This window comes from Drosophila virilis, chromosome 5 (assembly GCF_030788295.1).
Source record: "Drosophila virilis strain 15010-1051.87 chromosome 5, Dvir_AGI_RSII-ME, whole genome shotgun sequence".
Lineage (NCBI taxonomy): Eukaryota > Metazoa > Arthropoda > Insecta > Diptera > Drosophilidae > Drosophila > Drosophila virilis.
In genome coordinates, this window is record NC_091547.1 from 9,121,682 (window position 1) to 9,147,842 (window position 26,161).

Consider the following 26,161-nt stretch of genomic DNA (forward strand, 5'->3'; position numbering starts at 1 on the left):
GGGGGGGCTTATACAAAACTTGTTTAGTTGGGGGTTTCTTTTCTGTTGTCTAGAAAAATAAGACCTTTAATTAAGTATATGTTATGTATAAATTAGAAGCGAGCTAGCGCTTAGACATAGGCCTGCCAATGGAGGCTCATATATATGTAGACTGGATCCCATGCGCGGATCGTACAAATACTATATATATATATATATCTACATGTATGTATGTAACGTATGTAAAGTAGAAAAAAAAATAAAAAATAAAATAAAATATATAATATTGCCTTATGCGTATCACAATTTGCATTAGCTACAAATTCACAATTCTGAACAATTGATGTAGTCTAAAGTTTTTCCTCTGGGCCCCCGGCGGGGGGGCTAATATGTCTTTTAGCTTTTACAAAAGTTGTTTTTGTTATCCGTTTTTTTTTTTTTTTTTTTTGTTGAGGGGAAGCATTTGTTGTTGGGTTTGGCCTGCTGCTAAACAATGTCACCGGAGGCGCCGTAATTGAAGCCATTGTTGCGGGCATTGTTCACCTCGAGATGATCCTGTTCCATTTGCTCCTTGAGCAGTTCCAGCTCCCGTATGCCCGACACGGTCACCTCGTACTTGTGCGTCACCAGCGATCGATAGAAGTGCACGGCAAAGGCCAGAAAGATGATCATCACGGGTATGAGTACAACGACAGCTGACCAGGCGGCCGTTGTGCTCAGATCGTAGAACTTCACCCAGCACAGTATCGCGATCTCGACGAGAAAGAGTATTAGGCCCAGCACCGTGGAGAATGCCCAGGCCGTCTCGATGTACCAATGGAGACGCTCGTGCGGCGACTCGTGCACCAAGGCGATGCTGTGCAGATTGCAGACCGTCTCGATGTTGGGCAGAATGCAGGTGCTGATCATCAGGGCGAGCATGTGGACGGCCACCAGCAGGGTGGTGCAGATGGCGAAGGCCACCAGCATGCCGGGCGGTACGCCCGTATCCTTGTCCAGCTGCACCTCCACCATGGCCACCTGCGAGAGCGTGAGAGAGAGAGAGTGAAAAGGAGAGCTGATGAGTAAGGCGAGAGACAGAGAGAGAGAGATCACAGGGGATCGACTGGCCAATGGCCGCCCCTTTATTATGTATTTCATTTATATTATTAGCCAATTCATGTGTTCACAATTTGGCAACAGATTCGGTCGCGAATCTACATAAATTTCATATATACATATTGCACATTCAATATTCATATACATATATACATAGAAATATATGCGACCAATTTATGCGATTATCCTCGCCTGTCTGCCCTCTATTTTGTTTGTGGTATGCAAGTATTTATTTGACAGCTCTCAGGTATGCCACTATCAAATACCCTGTGAAATCTTTCTTGGGGTTTACTTTTCAAAAATCTCTTGGAAATGTTTGGTAAATATGAACTGCAAGTTATATGCTGTATCAAAGTTTTAGCAAGGATAATAACTATAGATCTCTATGAACATCTTCTTCTTAGACTAGATCTCATATTTAGTTATTTCTAGAAGGAAACAACAAAACTAGATTGACATATTCAGGTCTAGCACTCAGATAATGCTGATTAAAATATATACTATGAACTAAGAAATGCCCTGCCCAGCCAATAAATACCCTCTATTCATAGTATATGTGAATATACATAATATATATATGTCGGAACAGAGAAATCACTTTCTTTGCAATTAGGCATACTGGCAGTACAGCAAGTCCCGAGTGTCGTTATAGTCACAAAATAATTATATTTTTAGGAGCGAGCACGTCTGTTCTCTATGACTTCCACTTTTAGAATGAATAATTTTCATCGTCCTCGAGCATACTACTCATGCTCTTGTCATTCTATATTCTTCTCTGACTTTTAGTACTGTTAGTGAACATTCAACACTATAGCAAACTGGACGTTATACAACACACTCGGGCCATGCTCGGCAGAGACTATCTTTTTTTGTCTCACACCATGCTTTCAGTAGCAACCCTAATACAAGTAGGACAGTTATGTTAAATAGCAGTACCTTCTGTCAAATTCTCTGATTCTTACTAACACTTAATCGTTAGCATTCAAAATAATACTCACAATAATTTATTGGATACACGACACGGCCTTCCTGACATTTCACACGTCCTCGTGTGTACATTTCGCTTAGATCATGCCATAGTCAAAATTGTTGGGTAAAATTTATTAGTCATTACTTTACTTTAAGAATAGCTTTACAAACAGCAGTATCATCGGTCATTGTAGGTTTTATTTTTTTTTTATTTTTTTTTTTTTTTTTTTTTTTTTTTGTTGTTGTTCTGTCATCACACGTCTATAGGCTCTTGCTGCCCAGCAACGATAATATGGAGCGGATCCATACAGGTCTTTCAACCTCTGACCCCCGCCATAATATCACCCGCTTCAGCACGCCATGATCGAGCACTTGTGCACGGCGTGAGTATTATGGTGCGGTCTTAGCCATCGTGTATGAGCCCAACCGCACTCTCTCTTAGTGCCACAGTGTCTTGAGCAATGTCCTCAACATTGTCACACTCATCATCTCTCAAATCTATCAACTCCTCCGATACATTGTTGCTTGGAAAAGCTCGCAAATACTCATGTGCATACTTAAACGTGCGCTTACTCGTCAATGACTTTAATAAATATCTGTCTCCATCAAGTATTTCGATTATCTCAAAAGGTCCCTTAAACTTGGGATCTAACTTCGTTTGATTTCGTTCTTCCCTCTTGAGTAGGACATGATCACCAAGCTTATATTTTACAATTTTTGCTTTATTTTTATCAAACCTAGCCTTATCATATTTAGCGTTATTCACCATGTTATCTTTCGCTTGTGCTCTTATTAAATCTTTATCAATTGTTTTTTCATCTGATATTGTTATCATTCCTAACGGCCTTGCCTCTTTACCGATTAGCAATTCTAACGGACTATATTTCGTTACACGATTTGTCGTGCAATTTATTGCCAGCTGTATGTCTTTTAAAGCGTCTTGCCAGGATCGCTGACTACTCTCAACCGCTGTGAGCATGCTCTTCAAGGTGCTCATGACACGCTCTACTTGGCCGTTTGCTCGACTGGCGCCCGTCGCAATCAGGTGTAAACCTATCTTCTGCGAAGAACAAAATTCCCTAAACCTTGTGCTAGCAAAACATTTACCCTGATCAGCTATGATGCGTGCCGGCACTCCGAATAGTGCAACAGTTTCTTTGACTGCCTTAATGCAGTTTTCCGTATTAAGGTTCAGCGTATGTTGAAGGTGAACAAATTTTGTGAATGCATCAACTTGAACTATGATGTACTCTTTTAAGTCGTTTTTGCCACTTAATTTTCCGGTTATATCGATATGCACAGTGTGCCAGGGTATGTCATCTTTAGGAATCGGGTGCATTTCTATTTGTGGCTTACCAGATGGTGGTTTTGACACTCTACAGGTAATGCAATTTTCTACAAACTTTTTCACATACTTAGACATCTTCTCGAACCAGTAGTTGGCATACATTTTGTCTAGAGTTTTCTTCCACCCTAAATGCATTATGGCTTCGTGAACATTGTTAATGACTGACCATCTAAAGGCTCTAGGTATTACAGGCAAACATTTTGTGCTGCCATTTCTTTGAATCCTTCGATATAATACTCCTGCTCTCAATTCGTACGACGCTGAGATAGCTTCTCCCATCTTATGGTTTCGCAATTTTAAGGTTATGGAAGCAATGTCAGAATCTCGTTGCTGTTCGGCTAGAAGCCAATCGTCGGTTATCTCAGCTAGGTTTATGTGCATTTCAACCGTTTTCGCTGAGGATTTATAATCAGTAGGCAACGGATTGCGCGAGAAAAAATCAGCATGTAACATGCGTTCTCCCTTCCTGTATTCAATGCTGAAATCAAATGATTGCAGATATGCCCACCATCTATGTACCCTTGGGGTAAGGTTAATTTTTTTGATACTTGCTTTCAGGGAGTTGCAATCTGTATGCACAATAAATTTTTGACCATGTAAATAATGGCGGAAGTGTCTTACTGCGTTGTAAACTGCGAGGGTCTCAAGCTCGTATGAATGATATTTTGCTTCAGCCATTGTCGTACATTTGCTGTAATATTCAATGACTCTGGGTCTATTTTCTATCTTGTGCATTAAAATAGCACCATATCCAATAGAACTTGCGTCTGTATGTAATTCAATTGGCTTTAGTGGATCGAAAATTGTCAAAACGGAGTCATTAGTCAAAATTGATACGATTTTTTGACGAATTTCCTCATATTCCGGCTTCCAGACAAATTTATTATTCTTGGAGGTGAGATTATATAAAGCTTTCATCTGCTCAGAAAATTTTGGTACGAATTGCCTAAAATACGAGGCTAGGCCTATGAATTGTCGCACCTGCGTTACTGACTGCGGTGACGGCAATTCGGCCAACGCTTGTATCTTGCGTGGATTTGGTCGAATTTGACCCGCTTCAACCAAGTATCCTAAATATTCTATGCTTGTTTTCAAGAACGAGCATTTTGTAATATTAAATGAGAATCCAGCTCTAGACAAGTTTTCCAAGACCGTTTGTAGCCTTTCAAGTGCCTCTTCCTTTGTCTTCGCTAGAATTAACACGTCATCTATATAGACGATGGCATACGTTTGAGCCAAATCACCCAATGCTCTCACGATTGCGCGCTGGAAAATCGAGGAAGCATTTTTTAATCCAAAAGGCATGGCCAAAAATTCATACTGTCCTTCTGGCGTGACAAAAGCAGTGCGCTCGATAGAGTCTGGGTGTATTGGAACTTGGTAAAAACCACTTGCCATGTCTAAACTGGAGAAATATTCGCCTTCACTCAGTCTATTAATTTGATCAGAAATCAAAGGCAGCGGATATTTGTCAGCGACCGTATTAGCATTCAGTTCCCGATAATCGACACATAGTCGATCGGTTCCATTTTTCTTTCTTACCATCAGCATTGGGCTTGCAAATGGAGAGCAACTAGGACGTATAACGTTTGCGTCTAACAATTCTTTTACTTTATTTCGCACGACTTCTTTTTCTTCTATGCTTAACCTATACGGACGCCTTTGTACAGTTTTATTTGGGTCAAGCAGGCGGATTTCAAGTTCACCCGTAGTCACTCGCGTTTGAGGAATACCCTCAATAAATTTATCAGCATAGTTTTGCAATAATTCTAGCAGACGATTCTTATCAGTGTTGCTTAATGCTCTATCGTTATTCAGATGCTCTACGTAACTTATATCTGGCACTTTTATTAGTACATCAACAGTTTTGGTTTTGTACATTTCAAATTTGTCGGCCTCGATGGAGACTCCAAAGCCTAATCCGAGTATATCACGGCCTATCAATACATCGTATTTCAAAAACTTATCCATTATTACATGAAATAATATTTCTAAGGAGTACTGATCAATTTTAACAGTAGCCAAGATTTGCATAGTGCTATACACAGGATTTTCTCCAATACCCCTCAAAACTATCAAATTATTAATTCTTTTTCCGGAAAATTTCTCGGCACAACTCTCTCTGATGAGCGTACATTCCGCTCCAGAGTCAAAACAAAATGGAACGAGCTCACCAGATTGACGCAGGATTCCTTTTGGCTCGGACACACAACAGATGTTTATACGCTTGTCATGTGATCCAACACCGCTCGTAGAAACTCCTTTCGTACATGAAGACGCAATGTGGCCAGCATCGCCACATTTGAAGCAGGTAACGGCAGATCGAACTTTAGGTAATGCTGAGTTTTTTGACACGTTGCCTTCTTCATACTTCCTCTTGCGACATTCGACCATTTTGTGTCCGAGGTTTCCACAATGATGACATTTAATGCCATATGTTTTCGATCTCTTGCGATCTGGTTCCATTGGGATATTTGGCTGTAGACCTCCATTTGACCTTCCATAAGCATAGGCCTTCAGATGCTGTTGCATCTCGTCTTGACTTTTAATATTAGTCGTATATAACATACGTTGCAGACTTTTGTCGATTTTCGATGTATGTGCCAAAACAACTGAGACTGCAATTTCCTCCATGTTCGCTGTCTTCCATTTGGATAAAAGTGAGGTCACAAGACGGCTCGCATATACGGAGAGGCATTCGCCATCATTCGGTCGGCCATTAAAAATGTTCATTAAAGTTGCCGCCGATGTTTCCATTCCCACGAAACGTTGCAAAAACAATTCCTTAAAATTTTGCCAGTTCATTCCAGTATAGCATATTTGAGAAAGCCAGGGCGAGGCGCTTCCTTTTAGGGAGCCGCTGAGGGTCATCACCAGTGTACTGCCCTCAATAGGATTATCGTCAAGTATTATGTCCACAGTTTTGCACCAGGCATTTGCATCTGCGCCTGCAATGTCCGGGTTGAACTTTGGCAACGAGATGCTCTTCTTTGTTGAGGATGCTGAATTTGACATCTGCATTGCTTTAATAATCTCAAGAATATTTCGATTTTGAGATTCCAAAAGCTGACGCCACGAATCGTCAGAATTGCCTCGTGGAGGGGCATCGCCTAATCCCACTTCTGATGTCGGAACAGAGAAATCACTTTCTTTGCAATTAGGCATACTGGCAGTACAGCAAGTCCCGAGTGTCGTTATAGTCACAAAATAATTATATTTTTAGGAGCGAGCACGTCTGTTCTCTATGACTTCCACTTTTAGAATGAATAATTTTCATCGTCCTCGAGCATACTACTCATGCTCTTGTCATTCTATATTCTTCTCTGACTTTTAGTACTGTTAGTGAACATTCAACACTATAGCAAACTGGACGTTATACAACACACTCGGGCCATGCTCGGCAGAGACTATCTTTTTTTGTCTCACACCATGCTTTCAGTAGCAACCCTAATACAAGTAGGACAGTTATGTTAAATAGCAGTACCTTCTGTCAAATTCTCTGATTCTTACTAACACTTAATCGTTAGCATTCAAAATAATACTCACAATAATTTATTGGATACACGACATATATATATTTAATTTATATACCCTATTTATTCAATATGTTAAGGGCGCACTCTTTGAGCCCAATTAAATATTCTTGATCAGTATTCAAAACCGAGCATTTAATGTCAGTCTAGATATTTGTATATGTATTTGTTTGTTTACTAATAAAAAAAAAAAAAACAGTTTCTAAGTCAACTTTATAAAACTTGTCATAGGTCAGATACTATATAGATAAATAGATGCTAATATCTAAGCGCTGCTAAAGGAAATCATGTTAAAAGACGATAAAATGTTCTTTACATTAACAAAAAAAAGGGAAATCCTTTTGTGATTTTCAATAAAATATTACTCTGAAAATCGAATTACTAAATAATTATAGGGTGTTTTTTCGGCCTTAAAGGCCTTGACATTTACTTTTATAAGAAATACATTATAACATATTATATATTTATTTATTGAAACAAGATTTGCTGACTAAAGTTAGCCGCTTTTAAATATTTAGACATGCTTTTCGTCTATTTAAATAATTCTTGTGTGTAGTAGTTGTTCATACCCATTTAGTCAGTTTCTTGTGTACAGGGTAGGCAAAAGGGCAATTGCGCCATTATTTTAATTAAAGACCATGGCATTAATTGTAGAAAGAAACTAATTTTGATTTTTATTAAAAACAAATTGGGTAGCAAAACGAGTTTTTCGCATACGAATCGCATAACAAATGAACTGGTTCAATAGAACTGCAAATAAAGAACAAATGAACTAACTTACCATGGCGAAGCCAGATAACAGGGCGGACGTCTTGCTGGAGGCCTTCAGCTTGGCTCGGCTGAGCTGTAGCTTACGCCAGGAGAGGTAGGTGGGCGAGTGAAGATCTTCGCCGGACTGCGACATGCTGCTGCGTCCAATTCGCCGTGGCTGAAAACGAGAGAATTTATGCTCTTGATACGTGCGCAATTGATATGGATATGCACTGGACGAGGACTGTACTATGGAACTGGCTGGCCCAGCAAAATGCGGCAGCGGCGGCGGAGGCGAAGGTTGGGACGATAGCTGCGCGTTGAAGCGACGCGAGCTCGCGTGCGGCGAATTCGAATGCAAATTGCTGTAGTTGAGATAACGCGTCGAATCAAGGTAGCTGCTCGGCCCCGATTGGGTGTAACGACTGAGATTGTTTGCGCTCTGCGTTTGCTGCGCCTGTTGTTGCTGCTGCTGCTGTTGCTGCTGCTGCTGATGATGTTGTTGCTGTTGCTGCTGCTGCTGATGCTGGTTGCTCAGTCTAAGAGGTCGACACGAGTCGCACATGCTGTAGTCGCCATGGCAGTGGTGGCTGGTAGCAGCGGTCGCCGTTGCAGCCGCCGTGTAAGCATCCACACTGGCCGCCAGCCTGGCCGTTGCATGCAGCGCACTGGCCAGCGCAAAGCGTCTGTTCGCCGTTGCGGCAGGCATTGGGCAGCGACCAGTGGCGGCCAATGGCAATGCCAGCGGCTGTGTGCCATTCTCTCTCTCTGCTTCCTGGGTTAACGGTGTGTCTAGCGTCTCGCTGCTCTCAGTGCGCTCAGTCGAAGTCGGCGCGCTGCCATCGAACGAGCTCTGCTGGTGGTTGAGCAGCAGACTGCTGTGGCTGAGATTTGTGCGAGCATAGCGTAGATTTGAGTACATGCTTTTCAAGTGGAGAGGCAGCAGCTGTTCGCTCTCTGCACGCTGCACGGGATCACGCGAACGTCTACGTTCACGTTCACGGCCTCGCTCTTTATCCTGTTGTTGCTCTTGCAGCGGCAGCTGAAGCTTTTGGCGACGCGGCGGTTTAAGCGGCACCTCGTCACAGTCGGAACGCATGTGCAGTTATTTTAGTTAGTTGCTAGCGGCACTCTCTCACTCACTCACTCACGCTCTCTCTCTCTCTCGCTTTGTTACGCTATCTCTGCATGCATGTGTTTATCGGCCTATGCACGCATCACACACACACACACACTCACAGACACACGCGCGTGTACGTGTATATAAAACGAATATTTCTTTTTTTGAAATTTTAACAGCTTTTATCGAAAGCTAAACTACAAACACTTCTCTGAGCCGCCTGACAGCGCTTAAGAGAGTGCGCGCAGCAACCGAAGAGAGCCAAGTCTGGAATTGTGTCGATTCCTTTTGTAACGCTTTCGCGCTGAGCTGCTCTCGTGTCAATGTGAAAGCTCAGCTCGTTTCAGCTGGTTGGCTCTGCTGCTGTGTCTATATATTATAAGTACTTGCTGACGACGATGCTGATAGCGTTTTGTTGTTCTTTTAATTAATTAATTATGGTGTTTGCACCGTGTGCTCAGCGCACATGAGAATTGATCAGCAACTACACGCACACACACATACACACTCGCACCTGTGTCTTTTTTTCTACTTGGTTTAATTGTCAGTTTGTTGGCAAATTTTAGCTGTTGTTTTTTTTGTGTGTTTTCTTGCGTTCGCCGCCTTTCTCTATTTTGTTCTTTTGTGTGTGTGTGTGTGTGGCTTATTTAAATATTTACTTTTTATTTATAAACATTTTATAGCATATAAAATTGCAAAATGCATGTGTCAATAAAACACAATTTAGCACGTACGTAATTTTATTTGAGTACATTCAAAACGTACGAAACGATGCCATAAACGATAACCGATGCCGCACTTGCGATACTTTAATGGAGACGCGTTTTAGGCGTTTTACCGTTAACGGTTTACCGTTTAACCGTTTTAGTTTCGTTCTTCAATTGTTTATTTGCTATTTATCGTTTTATGTATTTGACGCTGAAATATTCATTAATCACGAACACGGGGACGGACAAGTTCAGGGCGAGCAGCGCGCGACACGACAATAAATTGAATAGTAAATTGGCTCAGTTCGAAACATTCAATTAATTTCTTTTCGCATTTTGCATTTCGTTTTGCCTTCCTTTCCCAGCCGTTGCTTCGCTCAGTCTTAATGCGTGCCTCTCACTCGCTATGTCTCTCTCGCTTGTTCTCTTTCTATTCGCTCGCTCTCTTTGCTCTCTTTTGCTGTCTGTTCCTTGGCAGACATGTGAGCCGGGTGGTGAGTGGTGGTGGTGCTGGTGGGTGGTGGGTGGTGCGAACGCGGTACAACAACGTCTAGTTAACAACTAACTGATACGGCGACGACGGCGGCGATGCCGTTGATGCGGCGACTTTGACGATGGTTGCTGAACTGTCGACGGCGGCGCGCGTGATATTCAAATTCGACAATCAATTCGACGGCGACGACGACGACGACGGCGACGGCGACGACGGCTGCGGCCTGCGACGACAAAAACAACAACAACAATATAACAATAGACAATCGAATTACAAATGCTATTTGAATTAAAAACCGAACAGAAGGAAACTAAAACATTGCTAGACAGCAAGAGTGGGGCGTGTCAGGGGCGGTGGGGGGAGGGGGTACCAGGGGGTGTGTGTGTGTGTAAAGAAAAGCGAAAAACAAAAAATTAAAGCAACAACAACAACCAAAACACATAGACAGCAATGAAAGGAAAGATAGAGATAGCGCATAGCATAGAGACAGCAGGAGAGAGCAGCACGCCGATCCCTCTCCCTCTCTCTCTCTCACTCACTCTCACTCTCACTCTCTCGCGCTTTCGCTCTTTGGCAATCAATCAGCGCATTTTTTCTACCTGTCGCGCATCCGTTGATCATCAATGGGGAAATCGAAATGATGAGCATTTGGCATCGCGACTTGACCCTGAACTATGCTGTGATTGAGCAATTGATTGGTCACTGATTCAATTAAAGCATGGACATTGGCTCCGTTTGACCCCCTCAATAAAGCAGAGCAGTGGCAGAGGCAGAGGCAGCAGCTGTTGTAGAGCAAAGTCGGGCCAAGGCCTGACTTTATTGGAATACTTCATTGCAATTGCACCAATTGACATGATATTCATTACGGCGAATATCATCAAGGCAAGAAGAAGAGTGAGTCATCCATTTCGCCGAGGCAACTTCACACAGAGCTTAGGTGGAAGATTGGAAAAGGAACACCAATTGACATGAGATTTATCGCGGCGAAGAGCACCTGCTTCGCCGCGGCAAAGCAAGCCCTCGGCTATTTACTTGCCGGCGAATTCCAGTTAGAGCGAATATTGAAATTGGAATATTTGGAATATCTAGACCAACTTCCCGCCTGGCAGTCCCTTGACTTGTCGACTTCTCTGGTAAAGATCAACTGATTCTCAAAGGACATGTTTGCCCAGGTTTGTATTCAGGATTCTGCAGAAGCTCCAGTGTATTGTGCTTAGTTATTTTCGCTTTTGCACTCATTAAACTGACACTGGGTTCATTGGGAGATTATATAGTACTGAATGCATGAGAACAATAGGGAACAATAATGATGTGCCCGGGTCTGAACCTGTTATCTCACAATATTAAATCTGTGTGTCAACAAAGTGTCTTGATTTCCCGATTAATAGCACAGCGAATGCGCTTTAATCAAAACTACAGTATTCACTCGATAAATGTTACATTTAACAGTTAGTATTTTAGGAACTTTCTTTCAAAATCCTTTAACTAAAGTATGAAAACCTTTTTGTATTTATGAAAGAATTAATTTACAAGGATTCAGAGTATTGTTGAAATTGGAATTAGAATTGAAATTCTATTCTAGATTATGGAGTTCTAGAGTTAAATGTCAAGTGGTAAGTGTGACCAGCGAATATTTTGATTGACAACCTTGTTCCACAAACTCAGCCTAGAAATGGATATTGCATATTCCCCCGAGTAGATCACAATTTCAATTTATGCAATTCGTTCAAAAAAATATTATGCAAATATGCAAATGAAAGCAAAAGCTTGAATAAGACCATGAAATTGTAAATAAAATCGATTTTATAATAGTAAAAGAATTTTTTACGGCATATAAAAACGGTTCTTACGCTGCGAATAAGAAATAAATCCATGCTACGAACTGGAAATGGAAAACCCCTCTGAATAAAGAAAACTCTTACCCAGCAATGCCGGGTAATATTTGTTAGAATATTAAATGCCTTATCGCTTTATAAAAGAGAATCGCGAATTGAGTCGTTCAGTTGCCTTTTAAAGCAAATCAATATAAAAACACACGCATAACTAATTATTGTTATGCACACACACACACGCACACACACACACACACACGCACATACATGAGCATATATATGTAATCAAATGGGGAGTGCCTAATTTTAATTTATTATCGTATGTAAACAAATGATAAAGCTAGCGGGTGTAGGAAAAATTTGGAATTGAAGAGTGAGCAATAAAAAGCCGAAGCTAACAAGTTGCAATTTGAGCCGTCCCGACTGCGCAATACTCTGTTTCCAATGTTAGGCTTGTTCCTTGAACTCGGAACAGTTGTAATATAAATTTGCTGCCGGAGATATCGGCAATAGCTTTAAAACTGATCCGATCGGAGACGTCGCCTTCTATGTGCTACAACTTTCACGAGAAGAGTATAATACCCTTCGCAAGGTTATCAATATTTAGTTAAATAAATAAACTAATCAACATTAAATAGATATTTATACTTAATTTAGCATAAAAGCATTCACACTAACCAAACTAATATACCCGCTTTGAAGTCTATGCATAGAAACTAAGAAACAAACTCCGTTCCATGACGTCAGCAGCGAGATCAAAGTGTATAAAAAAAAGTTTCGTTCAATATTTCTTAGCAGGTACATACACGCACACGCATACACTAACGCAATTTGATTCAGACACACACACACGCGCGCGCGCGCGCACAGAGAGAGAGAGCGCATGTGGGATCTGGTTCGACTTGAAACGGAGGCCAAGTTTAAAGTTTAGACTGGAGATTTGTCCGTGAACCGCGCGTCGATTTTATTGCCGTTGATTTGACACGGCTTGAGTGAGAGAGACAGAGAGAGGGAGGGAGGAAGCGAATTATAAAGAGAAAGCGCGCGACAGAGACGAATAGAGTGTGAGTGTGAGCGGGTGTTGGGATTTGTTGTTTTAATGTTCATGAATTGAATTTATTGTTGAGACTTACCTTTGATAGATTTTGACTGGAAGCGGGCAGCTGCGGTGTCGAGTTGCCAATGCTGGAACGTTTGAAGCTGGTGTTGTTGTTGTTGCTGTTGTTGTTGTTGTTGCCGTTATTGCTGCTGCTGCCCGAGCTGCTGGCAATATTATTATTGTTGTTGCTATTGTTGTTGTTATTGTAGAAATTATGATTATGAAAGGGCTGCAATTGAAACAGCTGATGCTGCTGCTGCTGCTGCTGGCCAGTGGCGATGGTTGTGGCAGCGGCTACCGCTGCGGCGACAACGTGCTGAAAATGCTGAGCGTTGGCTGACGTGGAAATCTCGCTGCCAATGGGCTGGACAAGGGTGCTCAGATTTAGGTTGCCGGCGGTGGCGGAACGTTGAGCGGAACTGAGCGATTTGATCGCGGAAGGCGTCTGGATGGTTGCGTCTAGGCCGTTGCCTGCAGAGCTTGCGGTTGTCCACACAGACATCTTGTGCGAGATGCAGCGGTAAATTTCCTTAGCTGGGCATCCATTTTGCACGAATTCCAATGCAAAGCAACAGCAGAACGAACACGAAAAAACAAAAACCAAATATAAGAAACGACACACAAGAGACGGCGACACGTAGGCGCGACAATGAACAAATATAAAAACGTTTAAGTACGATGTGTGCGTGTAAGTACAAATTAAAATTAAAAACAGTTGCACAGTTTAAGTAAAATTACATATTAAATATATTTAAAATTGCTTTGTGTGTGTGTGTGTGTGCGTTTTTCTACATATTAAGCGAAAATGTTGTGCAAATGCGGAACAACAAAAACAGACTGACGCTACGGCTGCTGTTGTTATCGATAACAACAGCGCGCTGTTAGCTCGCATGAGCTGTTAGCTCACACAGCTGAGCTAACAGCGCGCTGTTATGTGCGTTAACATTTGAGAAGGCAACTACAGCTGGCAACGCTGGCAAACAGGCGCGCCATATTTGAATTTCCCCTGTATTTTTTGGCATGAGTGCTTAAACAAACTATGTTTAAGTTGTTGTTTAATTTGCGTGTTTGCCTTTGAAAATGCAATAGAAATTGCGCTAAATAACAGCTTGCCATTGGGCCCATTAATCAAAACGCCCACGCTAATTAAATATATAAGTTTTCAATGCAAATAACTGAAAATCCGCTGGCTGTGACACACATTTTAATTTGCAATTCTTATTGTTGCTCTTTGCTGATCGTTTTTCACACATTTTGCTTTGCTCGCTTCCGGCGTGGGCGTTATTTTATTTTTGTCAAGTAGCCGCTGGCTATAACCAATGTATCTGCATATGCGCATGCATAAGTATCTGTATCTTTAGCCGTAGCCGTAGCTGTAGCTGTATCTGTATCTGTATCTTTATCTATGCAACACCTTCACGCGCCTTGAACTTGCCAGCTTCGTCGGCCTCAAGCCACTTGCCCCAAAAGAAAAATATGCAAATGCCTTTATGCAGATAGACAAATATCTTCCTCTCTTTCTCTCCCTCTCTCTCTCTCTCTCTCTCTCTTTTGGTGCTCTGTGAATTAATTTGGCAAATAGATTCAGCTAGAGATACTTTTGTTGCCAAGCCCAGGTCATGTGCCTTTTTGGGCCAATATCTATGCAGCTTTATTTTATTTGTTATAAAACGCAAATTTGTTCAATAGATTTTGCGCCGCCTTTCAAGGTGTTACAAAAATAATACGCTATGTCTTATCGCCGGGGCCCTATCAGCGGCTCGTTATGCCGATTTGTTTGTTTTGAAATGAAAAAAATGGCGGGAGCAGGAGGAGGCAGAGGCAGAGGCAAAAACTAAGTCAAATAGAGTTCAAATGGGCAGAGCTACACATGGCGCATGCCTAATGCCAATTGCATTCGCTGCGAACGTGATGAGGAGGATCGGGAGCTACAATGAAAACAAAAAAAAAAAACCAGAAACGGGGCCCACGTGTTGGCCCAACAATTAAAGCCAATTAAAATCAATAAATCGTCTCAAGTACAATTTTCTGTTGGCCCTCAAAGCCAGCTGCGCCAGCTGCCAAAACTTCAAGCTGCGATTTTTTTTTTAACTATTTCTTTTTTTTATTATTTTGTTTCTGATTAGTTTTATGCGTAAAAAGTCGCCATGTCACGGGCTAATAATAAACCTTTTTTACTCAGAAAATTCACTTACGATAAAAACACAATGCAGCAACAACAACAACAACAACAAGAACAAGAACAAATTACAACAAGAGCAACAAAAAAACAACTAGATATGCCAACCAACAGTTGGAGGTCTTTGAAAAATTGTATGTAAATGTGTTTGTTTATTTTAATACCCTGTAACTTTTAAAAATAGGTTACACGGGTATAATCACGTTAGGCAATCGCATGTAACGTGCAGTTGAGAAATATTTCAATTTAATGCCCAAAAATGTTAAAACTATTTGATTTGCTTGTGAATTCGCAAAGCTCTTTTTAATTGGAGCCAATGAAAATCGCATAGAAAGGCGATGTTTAACATGTTCATTCTCTTCCCTTCTATCTCTCTATCTCTCTCTCTCTCTCATGCTGCATTGATTACATAAAAATTGCATAGAGTCGTTCGGTCTTTTCCTCTCTCTATCTCTCTCCCCTGTGTCTCCTTTCTCTCTACTTCTTTTTTTTTTGTTTTTTATTTTTCTCCCTCTCTCTCTCTCTCTCTCTCTCTCTCTCTGTTCCCTAAAAATGTCTAGGCAATGCGCAAAAGAGTAGAGGGTACCATCTAGTCAGACATTGCCCCCTTCAGTTTTCTATGTACTTATATCGCAAATAAATTTGTTTGCCGCTTTCATTTAGTTTTTGTTGACGTTTTGTCTGACTTATGACGTCCGTTGCTAAATATATAAAAAAAATAAAAATAACGTAAACCTAATCAATAGAAGAATACGATAAACAACTAAAGCTGCCGATAGAAAAGGCAAATAAATAAAAAATAAATGAATGTAACAAAAGTTTAGAGAAGTCTATTTACTCTTGAACTAGAGACAGTTTCTTGACATGCTTTTGAAATCTATGACAAATATTTAAACAGATATACCAACTATTTGAACAGATATTTTAAAGTAACGCTAACATCCATGTTCACACAAAGTCGTGCTTCCCATTTCTGTTTTGCGTTCAGAAACGTTTAAGAGTGGAGGCAGAAACTATTGCGTGCGTATAAAACGTTTAAGAATGCGCCACAAAGTGGAAGGGAAAGAAGAATACGTAAGGGCAAGCGAAATAACGAAATAACAAAACATTTCCGAATGCGACACAAAGAAGAAGCGTCCTCTTTCGCTGTCAAGACTTACGTAAAACGTAAGAGCGGACGAGAAAATGTTACGTATACGCAAGCACAAAACATTTACGAATGCGACACAAAGAAGAAGCAACGAAATGCGCTGAGAGAAATAATTCGTCACTTCGATTATATTGAATGTAAATGTATCAAAATAAACAAACAAATTATCATTTTGAAATGCAATTTTGTTTTTGTTTTAATGCTTAATCGAGAGCTTAAAATGCTAGAAAATAAAACCACAATCGGTAGGTACAACAATAGACAAAGCTAAGTACGCGGCATAACTAAAGGCTAATGGACAAGATAAACATCACATGACAATAAAAATAAAAAGCCCCTCCAAACGGGTAAATACCCGCTCGCGGGGCTGTCTAACAAATTAACTTAAGTTAGGGCTAACAATTTCAGTTAATCAATAGATATACATATACTAGGTAGATGGGAATGGGAATACTCCGGCTTCAAACTTTGTTCAGCGTATCGTGTGCTCAATATGACCCATGGACTGTTTGCGCTGATTGTTGACCTCGAAGCGTTCCATGATCTTGGCGACAATCGACGAGGGCGGCTGATCGGAGCTGGAGGTCAGGCCGCGATAGCCCAGAGCGCTCGAATCGGCCAGGGAGCTGGCCAATTGCAGACGCTTGACAAAGGCCTCCGTATCGATGCCCGGCACCTTGGAGGGCTTAAGGAAGCGTTTCGGTATGCGCGACAGCATGTCCTCGGTGCCGACGGGCCCGAAGCCCAGATTGATGAGTATCGCTTCCGGATCCGGTTTGCGTGACTCCAGCAAGCTGTCCACGCTCGAATACCGGCTCGAGTCCGACTGCATCGAGACGGAGCTGTCCCGCAGCAACAGGCTGCTGAAGCGATGCTGTCGCACCGCCTGCGGACTCAGCTCCGGCGCCGTGCTGCACGAATCGAAGGACTCCTCGTGCCGCAGGCAGCGTCCATTCTGGGAGCTGCCGCCGCTGCTGCCGCTGCTGCACGAGACGTGCCGCACATGCGGCTCAAAGTGCTTGCCCGGCAGCCGGGGCATGATGAGCGGCTCCTCGGCTGCATCCGGATCGGCGTCCTCCTCCAGATCTGCCGCATAGGCGCACTCGCATTCCGTGTCATCCACAATGACGGACTGCTGGCGCTGCAGCTTGCGGCGCTTGCGCAGCGGCTTGTTGGGCGGAAAGTGCACCATGGAGCTGGCGGCGATGCTCTTCGGCAGATTGTCGCTGCTGCCGGCATGCGGCTTGTGGACGCCAGTTGCAGGTGACGCCTCTGCGGACTGCGGACCCTCAAAGTTGCTGCAGCTGTGCGAACGCTCCATTCTCTACAGGTGTGTGCACAGGTGTGCGTACAGGTGTGTGTTCAAGTGTCTTGTTGTTGTTGTTGTTGTTGACTTCAAGTCACGGCTGCTTGAATTACGTGCGCGCTGCTTAGCTAGGCTATGCTCATATTTGGTAAGGGGTAAAAACCGACACGCTTCCGAGCTGGCGCTCAAGATCGAGATCGAGATCGAGATCGAGATCAGGTTTGTGCTCGATGACGAAACAGTAAGGCCTGGCAAAGGCCTCGTATCTGGCTCCGACCAAGGTCTCTGGCTTTGTCTTTGGCACTGTCTGTTTTCTCTTATGGCCTCTAGAGCTGACTCTGCTTCTGGCAGCTTCTCTCAGCTTTGTCTCTGGCAACTTCTCTGGCTTTGGTTCCTTATCTCACGCAGGCTCTGTCTCTGTTCCTCTGCCTGGCATTCGTTGCCGCCGGCTTTGCCTCTGGCAATTCTTCTGGCAACTTCTTTGGCTTTGTCTCTGGCGCTGGCTCTGCCTCTGGTCCACTCCTCTCTCTCTCTCTGACTAGGGAACCTTCTGGCCACCTTCTCTGGTTGTCTCTGGCGATTGCTTATCCTCAGCTAGCTAGTTCCTGGCTTCTTGGCTTCTACCTCTGGCACTGGCTTCTCGCTTTGGTGATGATTCTGTCTCTGGCTTCTTCTCTGGCTCCTTTTCTGGCTTCTTCTCTGGCTTCTTCTCTGGCTTCTTCTCTGGCTTCTCTCTAGTTATCTCTGACACTCTTTGTCGCTGGTTCCGTCTCTGGCAGCTTCTCTGTCTCCTTCTGTATCAGGCTTTGTCTCCACTCTCTAGCGTTGTCTCTAGCTGCTTCTCAGCTTGTCCCTGGCTGTGCCTCTAGTTCCGTCTGCTCTTCTCTGGCCCTGAGCTGCAGTCCCTCTCTGGCCAAGACGATTTGTGTGCGGCGTATTTTAATTTATTTTATTTATTTGTATTGATATTTGTTTAATTCGATGTCTGTTTTGCTGCATCAACAACGATTACGACAATAATTTCAATTATTTGCCTTCCTTTTTTTTTTTGTATTTTTTATTTATGCGCTGCTTGTTCTGTGCTTGTATTTTTTTGTTGTATTTATTTTGTGAAAAAAAAACACACACACACACACACAAAACGTGTTTCGCGCCGTTCCACCTTTTTAGTCGTTTATTTGTTGGTTTTTTTTTTTTTTTTTTTTTTTTTTTGTTTTGTTGTTTGGCTTTATTTTATATTTTTTTGCTTCTCTCTTTTGTCGCTCAGTTGTATTGAACGTTAATCAGCCGCTGAGCACTTCTGACCCCGGATTCGATCGGACGGGCAGCACTTGACATTGATATGCGAAGACGGAATTCAGGCGGAATTTGTGCAATTGAATACGAGAAAAAAAAAAACAAAACGAAAAACAAGGTAAATGGCAAATTTCGTCAATTGTCTGGCAAGAGTTGAGTTTGCACTGCTTTAGTTAATTCAATTTATATTATGATTGTTATGTATTTATGCATTAAGTACACAAATTAATTATAGAGTTTAGCTCTCTGCCGCTCTGCCGCATGCAAAGCTAAACCGCACGGCGCAAACTGATCTTCAAAACTGAAACTGAAATCACGAAACGGCAGGCGGGCAACCGCAGGGCACGCGAAGCCGCTGCCAAAGCTCGCGGAGAGTTTGTAGAGATTGAGCGAGTGAGTGGAAGAGCGACAGAGAGGCGAGCGCACGCGCTAACTCTACAATGCGCGCGCGTGTGTGTGTGTGTGTGTGTGTGTGCGTGCGAGATGAGAGCGCAAATTGGAAATTGTTTTGCGGGCATTCAACAATTTTTCTTGAGCACGACGCGAATCTATAAAAACTTTTGATTAAAAGCACAACGTTTTGCGGTTAACTTCCCCCCCCCCCCCCCCCTTTTACACACTCAGCCGTCCTCGCATTGTCTTGTGCGCACAGGCGCCGTCGAATGGGGGCTTAAAGCAACTTATTGCGCCTCGACTAGGCGACGCCTTTCGCTCGCCTTTAGGTTTTTTTCAAATATAGATAAAAAAATATTCCATCCATATCTAAATTTGTGTGTCGCATTTTAAAGATAGCTCGTGCTTTTGTCTGCTAAATATTAATTTATGGCATTTAACGAGCGAATCGCCGTTAAAAAAAAAAAGAAAGACATTATCTCTGAACGTGGTCGGAGACTTTTTAAAGGGCCCGCCATTAAACGGCAAGAGCTGTGGGCAAAACCCGCCATTCGAATGCATGACAAACAAACATGTTTCACTGTGGTGTGAGAGTCCAGCGCAAAAGCTAACGGATCGAAGCTTTTGGGCAGCTGATCGCGTGACAAGCTTTAACGGTAAGCGGGCCGAGCTTTGAATGCAATGCCAATATCTCAATGGCTAGGAATTCTACAAAATGAAAATAAACATGTTAAGCAAGTCGACTTCTAAATGCCCTTACGCATGTTCATGTCTTTAGGTGGTTTTTGTAATGGAATAAATATATTTCCATAAATATTTATAAATATAAAGCATAAGTTCAAAAATTTTAACTTTACTTTCTTTGCAAGAGAATGCGACACGTTTGAGCGATAATTGATATCTTCTTGGCCAATGACAACAACAACAACAAGAACAATAAGAACGTAATCAACATCAACGAAAACATTGTTTAAAGGCTTTGTTAACAGTTCATAAAAAGTTGTTGCAAGACTCTCAGCCGCAATATTGATTACTCGAACCCATTTGGAAATGTGTGCCAAGATAAAAGCAAAAGTCAATTTACACAAGTCATCAACAAAATTTGGCTTTTGGTATCTTTCGCTGAAATACTAACAACAAAAAAAAGAAGAAGAAAAAACGGAAGCCATAAATTTGTATATGATCCATTTCAGCATTTGCCAACAGCCCCAACCCAAACAAATCCAACCCCAATCAATCCGACAAGCATTTAATAAATCAGCGGAATCTATTTTTACAAAAGAAACAAGAACGACTAAGAAATACCCTGGCAGGACTTTGACAGAAAGGAGTAGGGCTCAAAATTGCAGATTTGTTAAAAAGAGTATTAAAATATCAAAAATATATTAAAAAAAAACTAAGTTTACGAAGAATTCTTGATTGGATTTATCAGGATATCAAGCTATATATATAGAATACATATACATAGTAGAAGTCAGGTTTGGTTGAAATATGTATATTGATAAGTAAAATAGGTTTTCATACTAGTTCATGCTGATCGAAAATATATATACTTTATGCTGTCAAATATGTGTCCTTGATACTGATCTGGAATATGCATATATAGTTTATGGGATCGAACATGTCTTCTTGACAATGATCGAGAATATATAAATATTAAAGGATCAGATATGTCTTCTATATACTGAACGAGAAAATTATAATGGTGTCAGTTATGTGTTATAGTATCATGATCGATAATATATATACTTTAAGGGATCATTTATGTCTCCTTGATAATGATCGAGAATATATATAGTTTATGGAGTCGGAGATGTCTCCTTCTGACTGTTACATATTTCATGTCAAAACTATAATTACTTTTACAAGAGTATAGCAAAAAAATAAAAAACTATAATAATTAAGTTAAATAATTAGCTGGCAAGAATTCCACTTAAAAAATCGATAGGAGGTCGAAGTGAAGAGGGAACCGCATTCAAAATAAGGCCTGCAACAGCTGGCGGGAAGTGTAATGAGAGAGAGGGAGAGAGAGGGGTAAGGAGAACAGGTGATAAAGGTCATCCAGCCCGTCGGATATTCCAAAATGCAATCGAGACTCGCGCCAGCATGATTTGAACTTTGCTTCCTTCCAAGCATGCATTAATATACTATATACATATCTATATATATTCGACATATGTATGTGTATATATGGAAAATTAGATGCTGAGCAACCTGGGTTGAATGTAATTATAAATGTTGATAAATGATAAACACATTGCATTTGCACATGCATCGTCATTTGAATCTCAGAAATTAACAATTAATGCTCTAACTAATTGCAAACTAAATATAATATAGAAAAAAAAAATACAACAAATTAAATTGTTGCATTTTTATTCACACGGTTATGAAAGATTATTATATATGTACATATATACATATATATTTATATGTGTATGTATGTATGTATATATTGCATCCCAACCGTGCCCCTAGCGCAATAACTGTTATTATCCGCCTCTGATAAAATACAAAAACAAAAAAGGAGAAGAAGAAGAAGAAAAGCAAATATCATCAGAGGGAGTCGAGGAGTTTGTGGTTCGCGTGTTGTCGCACGGAATTGTTCATCAGTAACGGGAATTTCGAACTGGAACCGTTTCTATTCGAACCATGTGCTATTGGCTCGCGCCCTTTCAATTGAATTTAATTGCTTTCGAATTCGAGCTGTAAACATTTGCAGTACAATGTATTTAAGTGGGGCATGCACAGCGTGCAGATATCCTGCATTTACTTTTCAAAGTTTACACTTTGGTATTTTACAACACTGGTATTTTATAACAGACACATATCCACATCTACCTCATTCTTCCCTTCTCTTTTAACGTCTAAACACGTCTGTAACGTCTACTAACATTCTATTTAACTCGATTTGTGGAATTTCAGAATTAATTTATGTGAATTTATCATTCGTCTTTCATCCGCCCCGTATGTCATATGCCACATTTGATATATGTGTGCCTACATAATTAATTTGCTGGCCTCAAGTCTTATAGTTTCCTAGTTCGATTGATTCGACGTTTACACACACATAAGCACAACCTTAAAATGCCCTTTAAGCGTCAGTTAAATTTACAGGGTATAGAAATGAAAGTATCTTATACAAGGAAGTGCAACAGTTTTTAATAAATTATATAATTAGTTTAACTCAGATTCATACCTGTGGCAGATGCTCAATAAAAATGCTTCAGAATACGATAACAACTCAATTAGCTTGCATTTGGTTATGCGTGAAACCGTTATGAAGACGTTAGTTAGGTAAAAATGTTTGTATAACGGTGACTGCAACTGTTGTCGCTTTCTAAGCCAATCGGAATTCCAGAGCATGCAAATGCAGGGCAAAGACACAGACAGAGACAGCAAACGGAGAGCGCAACAGCGACAGCGACAGCGACCACTATAACTGTAAATCACAACCGGCGCGATGCACACGCAGCAGCGAACTGAGTAGTAAAAAATGGTGAATGGCTGGCTTTTCACTTGGCTTCTATTGTTCAAGTTCTTCAAGTTGGTTTATCTGTGGCGCGTAATCAGCTTTTGTCATCCGCGCTGACATTAGAGATCATCTGGGATCTTATCTTTACTGTGTGCACACACACAGCACACATACATATGTACCCTTACACACACGCGGACGCACTCGCATTAACTGTCACAAAATTCAGGCCTTGTATGCTTAGAATTTGTTGTAAGTGTGCAAATTTGTTGACAGACTATTTTTTTCGTTTAATATTTTGTGCAATTTGTAATTAACTGTAACTGTAACTGTAACAGTAAAATGTCTGGACAGCAGGCGACAGCAACAACACCGCCAAAAAGAAAAACTAATACTGAACTGTCAAAAGCCAAGCAGACGACGACGACGCGTTCGTTTCAAAGTAGTTTGCATGCGGCGCAATGTGAAGAGAGCGAGAGAGAGATTCGAACAACAGTTGCAGGCAGGCAGGCAGGCAGGCAGCAGGCTGGCAGCGTTGTTGCCATAGCAACGTGTCTCAGAGTGGATAGCGCACTCGCGAACAATTTGATGCATGCTAGTTAAGCGCCTTATCGAGTGAGCAGCATGTGGGCGAATGCAGCTTTCTCCGGCATATGCTACAGGTCTGGCAACACTCACACCCCTAGCAGCAATAGTTATGCTAGGCGAGAGTGCAAACGATGCATGCATGCATGCTGTTCGCACACTGTTAACATGCTGTTAGGCACACTGTAATAACAGCGACAGCGCTGCCAGCAGAGCCTGGCGCCATTTTTGAACATTGAATTTCCGGTTGAAATCTCTGTGAAATGATTAAACTAAAAATTATTTAAGATAAGTGACAGATAAGGTTTCTAAACATTTGTATAGACTCTTAAATTATCTAATTTGTGCATATATTGTTAAGTACATACATAGAACGTTTACTTTTTGTTCTTTATTTAAATTTTGTGTATTCATTATGATAATATTGTACAATTTGTTCATTTTGTTTTTGTTTTGTTTTGTGTTGTGTTTTGAAAATTTCTCAAGCTCACATACATACACAAATCGCATGAGTTTCACTTGCGCTCAGTTTCAGTTTTACTTTTAACTTTTACTATTTTTCGCGGAATCGTTTCCAACAGGTAACAAAAAATAAATTATTGGCTTTTTAAACATATATATATATATATATATATATATATAGATATATATATATATATCGCGATATATGTATGCAACATATATATATATACATATATATTTTATATAGACAGAGCATAAAACTTATCAACTACAACTAAACATATAGATTTATAACATGTCGGCAAGATATTCGATTCTCAATTCATTTGTAAAAACTCTTCTTCCGTTATTCTCATTTATATATTATCATTATCATTATCATAATTATTATTATCATATTTATTACGTTTAGAGTTTAGACTAAAACTAAAAACAAATTGTGATGTACAACACCGAAGATGACGAAAATTATTAAGAAATGTTGCTTACATTTTAGACAAGAAAGAGCAGGTGTGTGTCTGTGTGTAGGTGTGTGTGTGTGTGTGTGTGTGTGTAGGTGTGTGTAGGTGTGTGTGTGTTCTGTTAAAAATAATAAACAAATTATAATATAATATTGAGCATTGAACGAGACGTGACGGAGTATTCGTGGGCGGAAGAAAAGAAAAGTTTTGAAGCAAAAAGCTTTCAAGTTTCTTGCGTTAACACTTCACGTTAATTATAATTTTTGTTTAAACAATTGTTAATTAAATTAAGTAAGCTGTTAATTATGGCAAACAAAGATTGTAAACGCACAAAATATATGCTGCATTAGATTTCAATTATCGTTTATGTTCATTACGATATATATGATATATGTATGTATGTGTATATATTATCATTAGCATTAGCATTAGCATTATTATTATCAATATTATTATTGTTCTCACTACTCGATTTTGTTGCTGCTTTTGTAGTTTGTTTTGTTTTGAATCAACTTCGTTGCGTTGATTATTTTGTAGATTTTTCTTGTTTTACAACAAATGCACACAATTTATTTTCAATTTTTTTTTTGTTCCGTTTTTGTTTAGTTTAAGTTTTTTTTTTGTTTTTGTTTTTGTTGTTTTTTTCGATTGCCTTAACTTGGACTTAATTAAGATTTTTATCAACATGTTTTATTGCAGAGCGACTTATATATGTAAAATTTAATTACTTTAAAGTGTGTTCTTTTTTCACAATTTTTTTTCTTCTTTTTTTTTTGTAGTTTTTGTTTTTCGTTTTGTTCTAGGCATTGGAAGCAAACATATGGACAAAATCTGTCGTATTTTTAATTGTTTTGTTTTTGTTGTTTTTGTTTTTAGCAGAGATCCTAATTATTTTTAAGCATATAATTCAACTTTCATACAAAAAATATATATTTATATATATATATATCATATAATTATATAGCCACAAGTAACAAAGGGGTTTTAGTTAATTAGGCAGGCAGATAGTTCCAGGGGCATAGAACAAACGATTTGTTTTTTATTTATTTACGAATTGATTTTACAATTAATTTATTTCGATTTCAACAATAAGAAATGTTTAAGACAAGCTTCATATAGAGCACAATTGAAATAGGGTTAATTCTGAAAATAAAATTTCGAAGCGAAATTTTGGAGTTTTGTTTATCTGGAATGGACCTAGGGTCTGGCGTTCTACTGGACAGACATTTTGCACTCTATTCGTGTTGTCTTAACATAAGTAATATATAGATATATATATGTGTGTTTATATATTTATAAATACATAAAGATGATATTTTCACTTAATTACAGCATTTTTTTATAATTTTTTTTTTGTTTGTATTCGTTTTTCTTTTAGATATATTAACATAGCGAGAGTGGAAATTTGTTAAAAGAATTGAATGTAATCTCATTGTTACTAAAATAGCTAACACAAAAACAATTACAACTACAAATATTGTATTGTTCGATTCCGTATATTGTTCAGTTTTACACACACATATATAGATGCATTATAAGTATATTCATATTTATGTATTCATATTGAGCGCTTAGTCTAGCTTATGATTTATTTTGAATAAATGGCTTATTGAAACAACTTTTGTTAGCAAAATTGTGTCCACATTTTGTGTGTGTGTGTGTGTGGGGGGGGGGGGGGGGGGGGGAGGGGGGGGGGGGGGGGTGGTTTTTGAGAGCAAGTACTACTGATTGGGCAGCTCTGTGAGCGTCACATCGTACAGATCGTCCTCGATCTGTTGCACTTCCAGCAAGAAAATGTCCTCGTTGCAATAGAAGGATATCATGTCATCATCAATTTTCGCCGTAATCCTGCAAGAGATGGGACACACATACATATAATGATATATATAAAGAATAGCATATGGCTCGGATCAGTAATTGGTTTTT

The 26,161-nt window shown here is 40.3% G+C and overlaps 3 protein-coding genes across 7 annotated transcripts in view; all 3 read right to left on the reverse strand.

Annotated features, from left to right (window-relative positions):
* Positions 1 to 34: 34 nt before the first annotated feature.
* Orai (calcium release-activated calcium channel protein orai) lies at positions 35 to 22,699 on the reverse strand. Of its 3 annotated transcripts, XM_070209996.1 has the most exons (4): positions 22,452 to 22,699; positions 12,963 to 13,462; positions 7,709 to 7,855; positions 35 to 999 (listed from the first exon to the last, which is right to left on the reverse strand). In XM_070209996.1, exons 2-4 carry the CDS (start codon positions 13,428 to 13,430, stop codon positions 466 to 468), a joined length of 1,149 nt encoding a protein of 382 aa, XP_070066097.1. In that variant the 5' UTR covers positions 13,431 to 13,462; positions 22,452 to 22,699; the 3' UTR covers positions 35 to 465. The 3 variants fall into 3 exon arrangements, with proteins under 3 accessions (XP_070066097.1, XP_032292499.1, XP_002050614.2); XM_032436608.2 differs by lacking the exon at positions 22,452 to 22,699 and having other exon boundaries at positions 12,963 to 13,760; XM_002050578.4 differs by lacking the exons at positions 12,963 to 13,462; positions 22,452 to 22,699 and adding an exon at positions 7,928 to 10,051.
* Positions 16,428 to 19,161, reverse strand: olf186-M (Ki-ras-induced actin-interacting protein-IP3R-interacting domain olf186-M). The gene has a single exon (XM_002050576.4). The coding sequence runs from the start codon at positions 17,576 to 17,578 to the stop codon at positions 16,730 to 16,732; it is 849 nt and encodes a 282-aa protein (XP_002050612.1). The 5' UTR covers positions 17,579 to 19,161; the 3' UTR covers positions 16,428 to 16,729.
* Positions 22,700 to 23,684: 985 nt separating the features above from the next.
* Positions 23,685 to 26,161, reverse strand: part of grh (grainy head) — a 43,023-nt gene continuing 40,546 nt past the window's right edge. For all 3 annotated transcript variants that reach the window (XM_032436009.2, XM_032436007.2, XM_032436006.2), the window contains one exon: positions 23,685 to 26,083. In XM_032436009.2, coding sequence (XP_032291900.1) covers positions 25,957 to 26,083 — 127 coding nt within the window. In that variant the 3' untranslated portion in view covers positions 23,685 to 25,956. The remainder of the gene's footprint in view (positions 26,084 to 26,161) is intronic.

Coding starts and splice junctions, on each gene's coding strand:
- Orai (XM_002050578.4), bottom strand. CDS start 8,776: ATGCGTTCCGACTGTGACGAGGTGCCGCTTAAACCGCCGCGTCGCCAA. Junction 7,856..7,927: donor CTGGGCCAGCCAGTTCCATA/GTACAGTCCTCG, acceptor TCTCGTTTTCAG/CCACGGCGAATTGGACGCAG. Junction 1,000..7,708: donor TGTTATCTGGCTTCGCCATG/GTAAGTTAGTTC, acceptor ACGCTCTCGCAG/GTGGCCATGGTGGAGGTGCA.
- olf186-M (XM_002050576.4), bottom strand. CDS start 17,578: ATGGAGCGTTCGCACAGCTGCAGCAACTTTGAGGGTCCGCAGTCCGCA.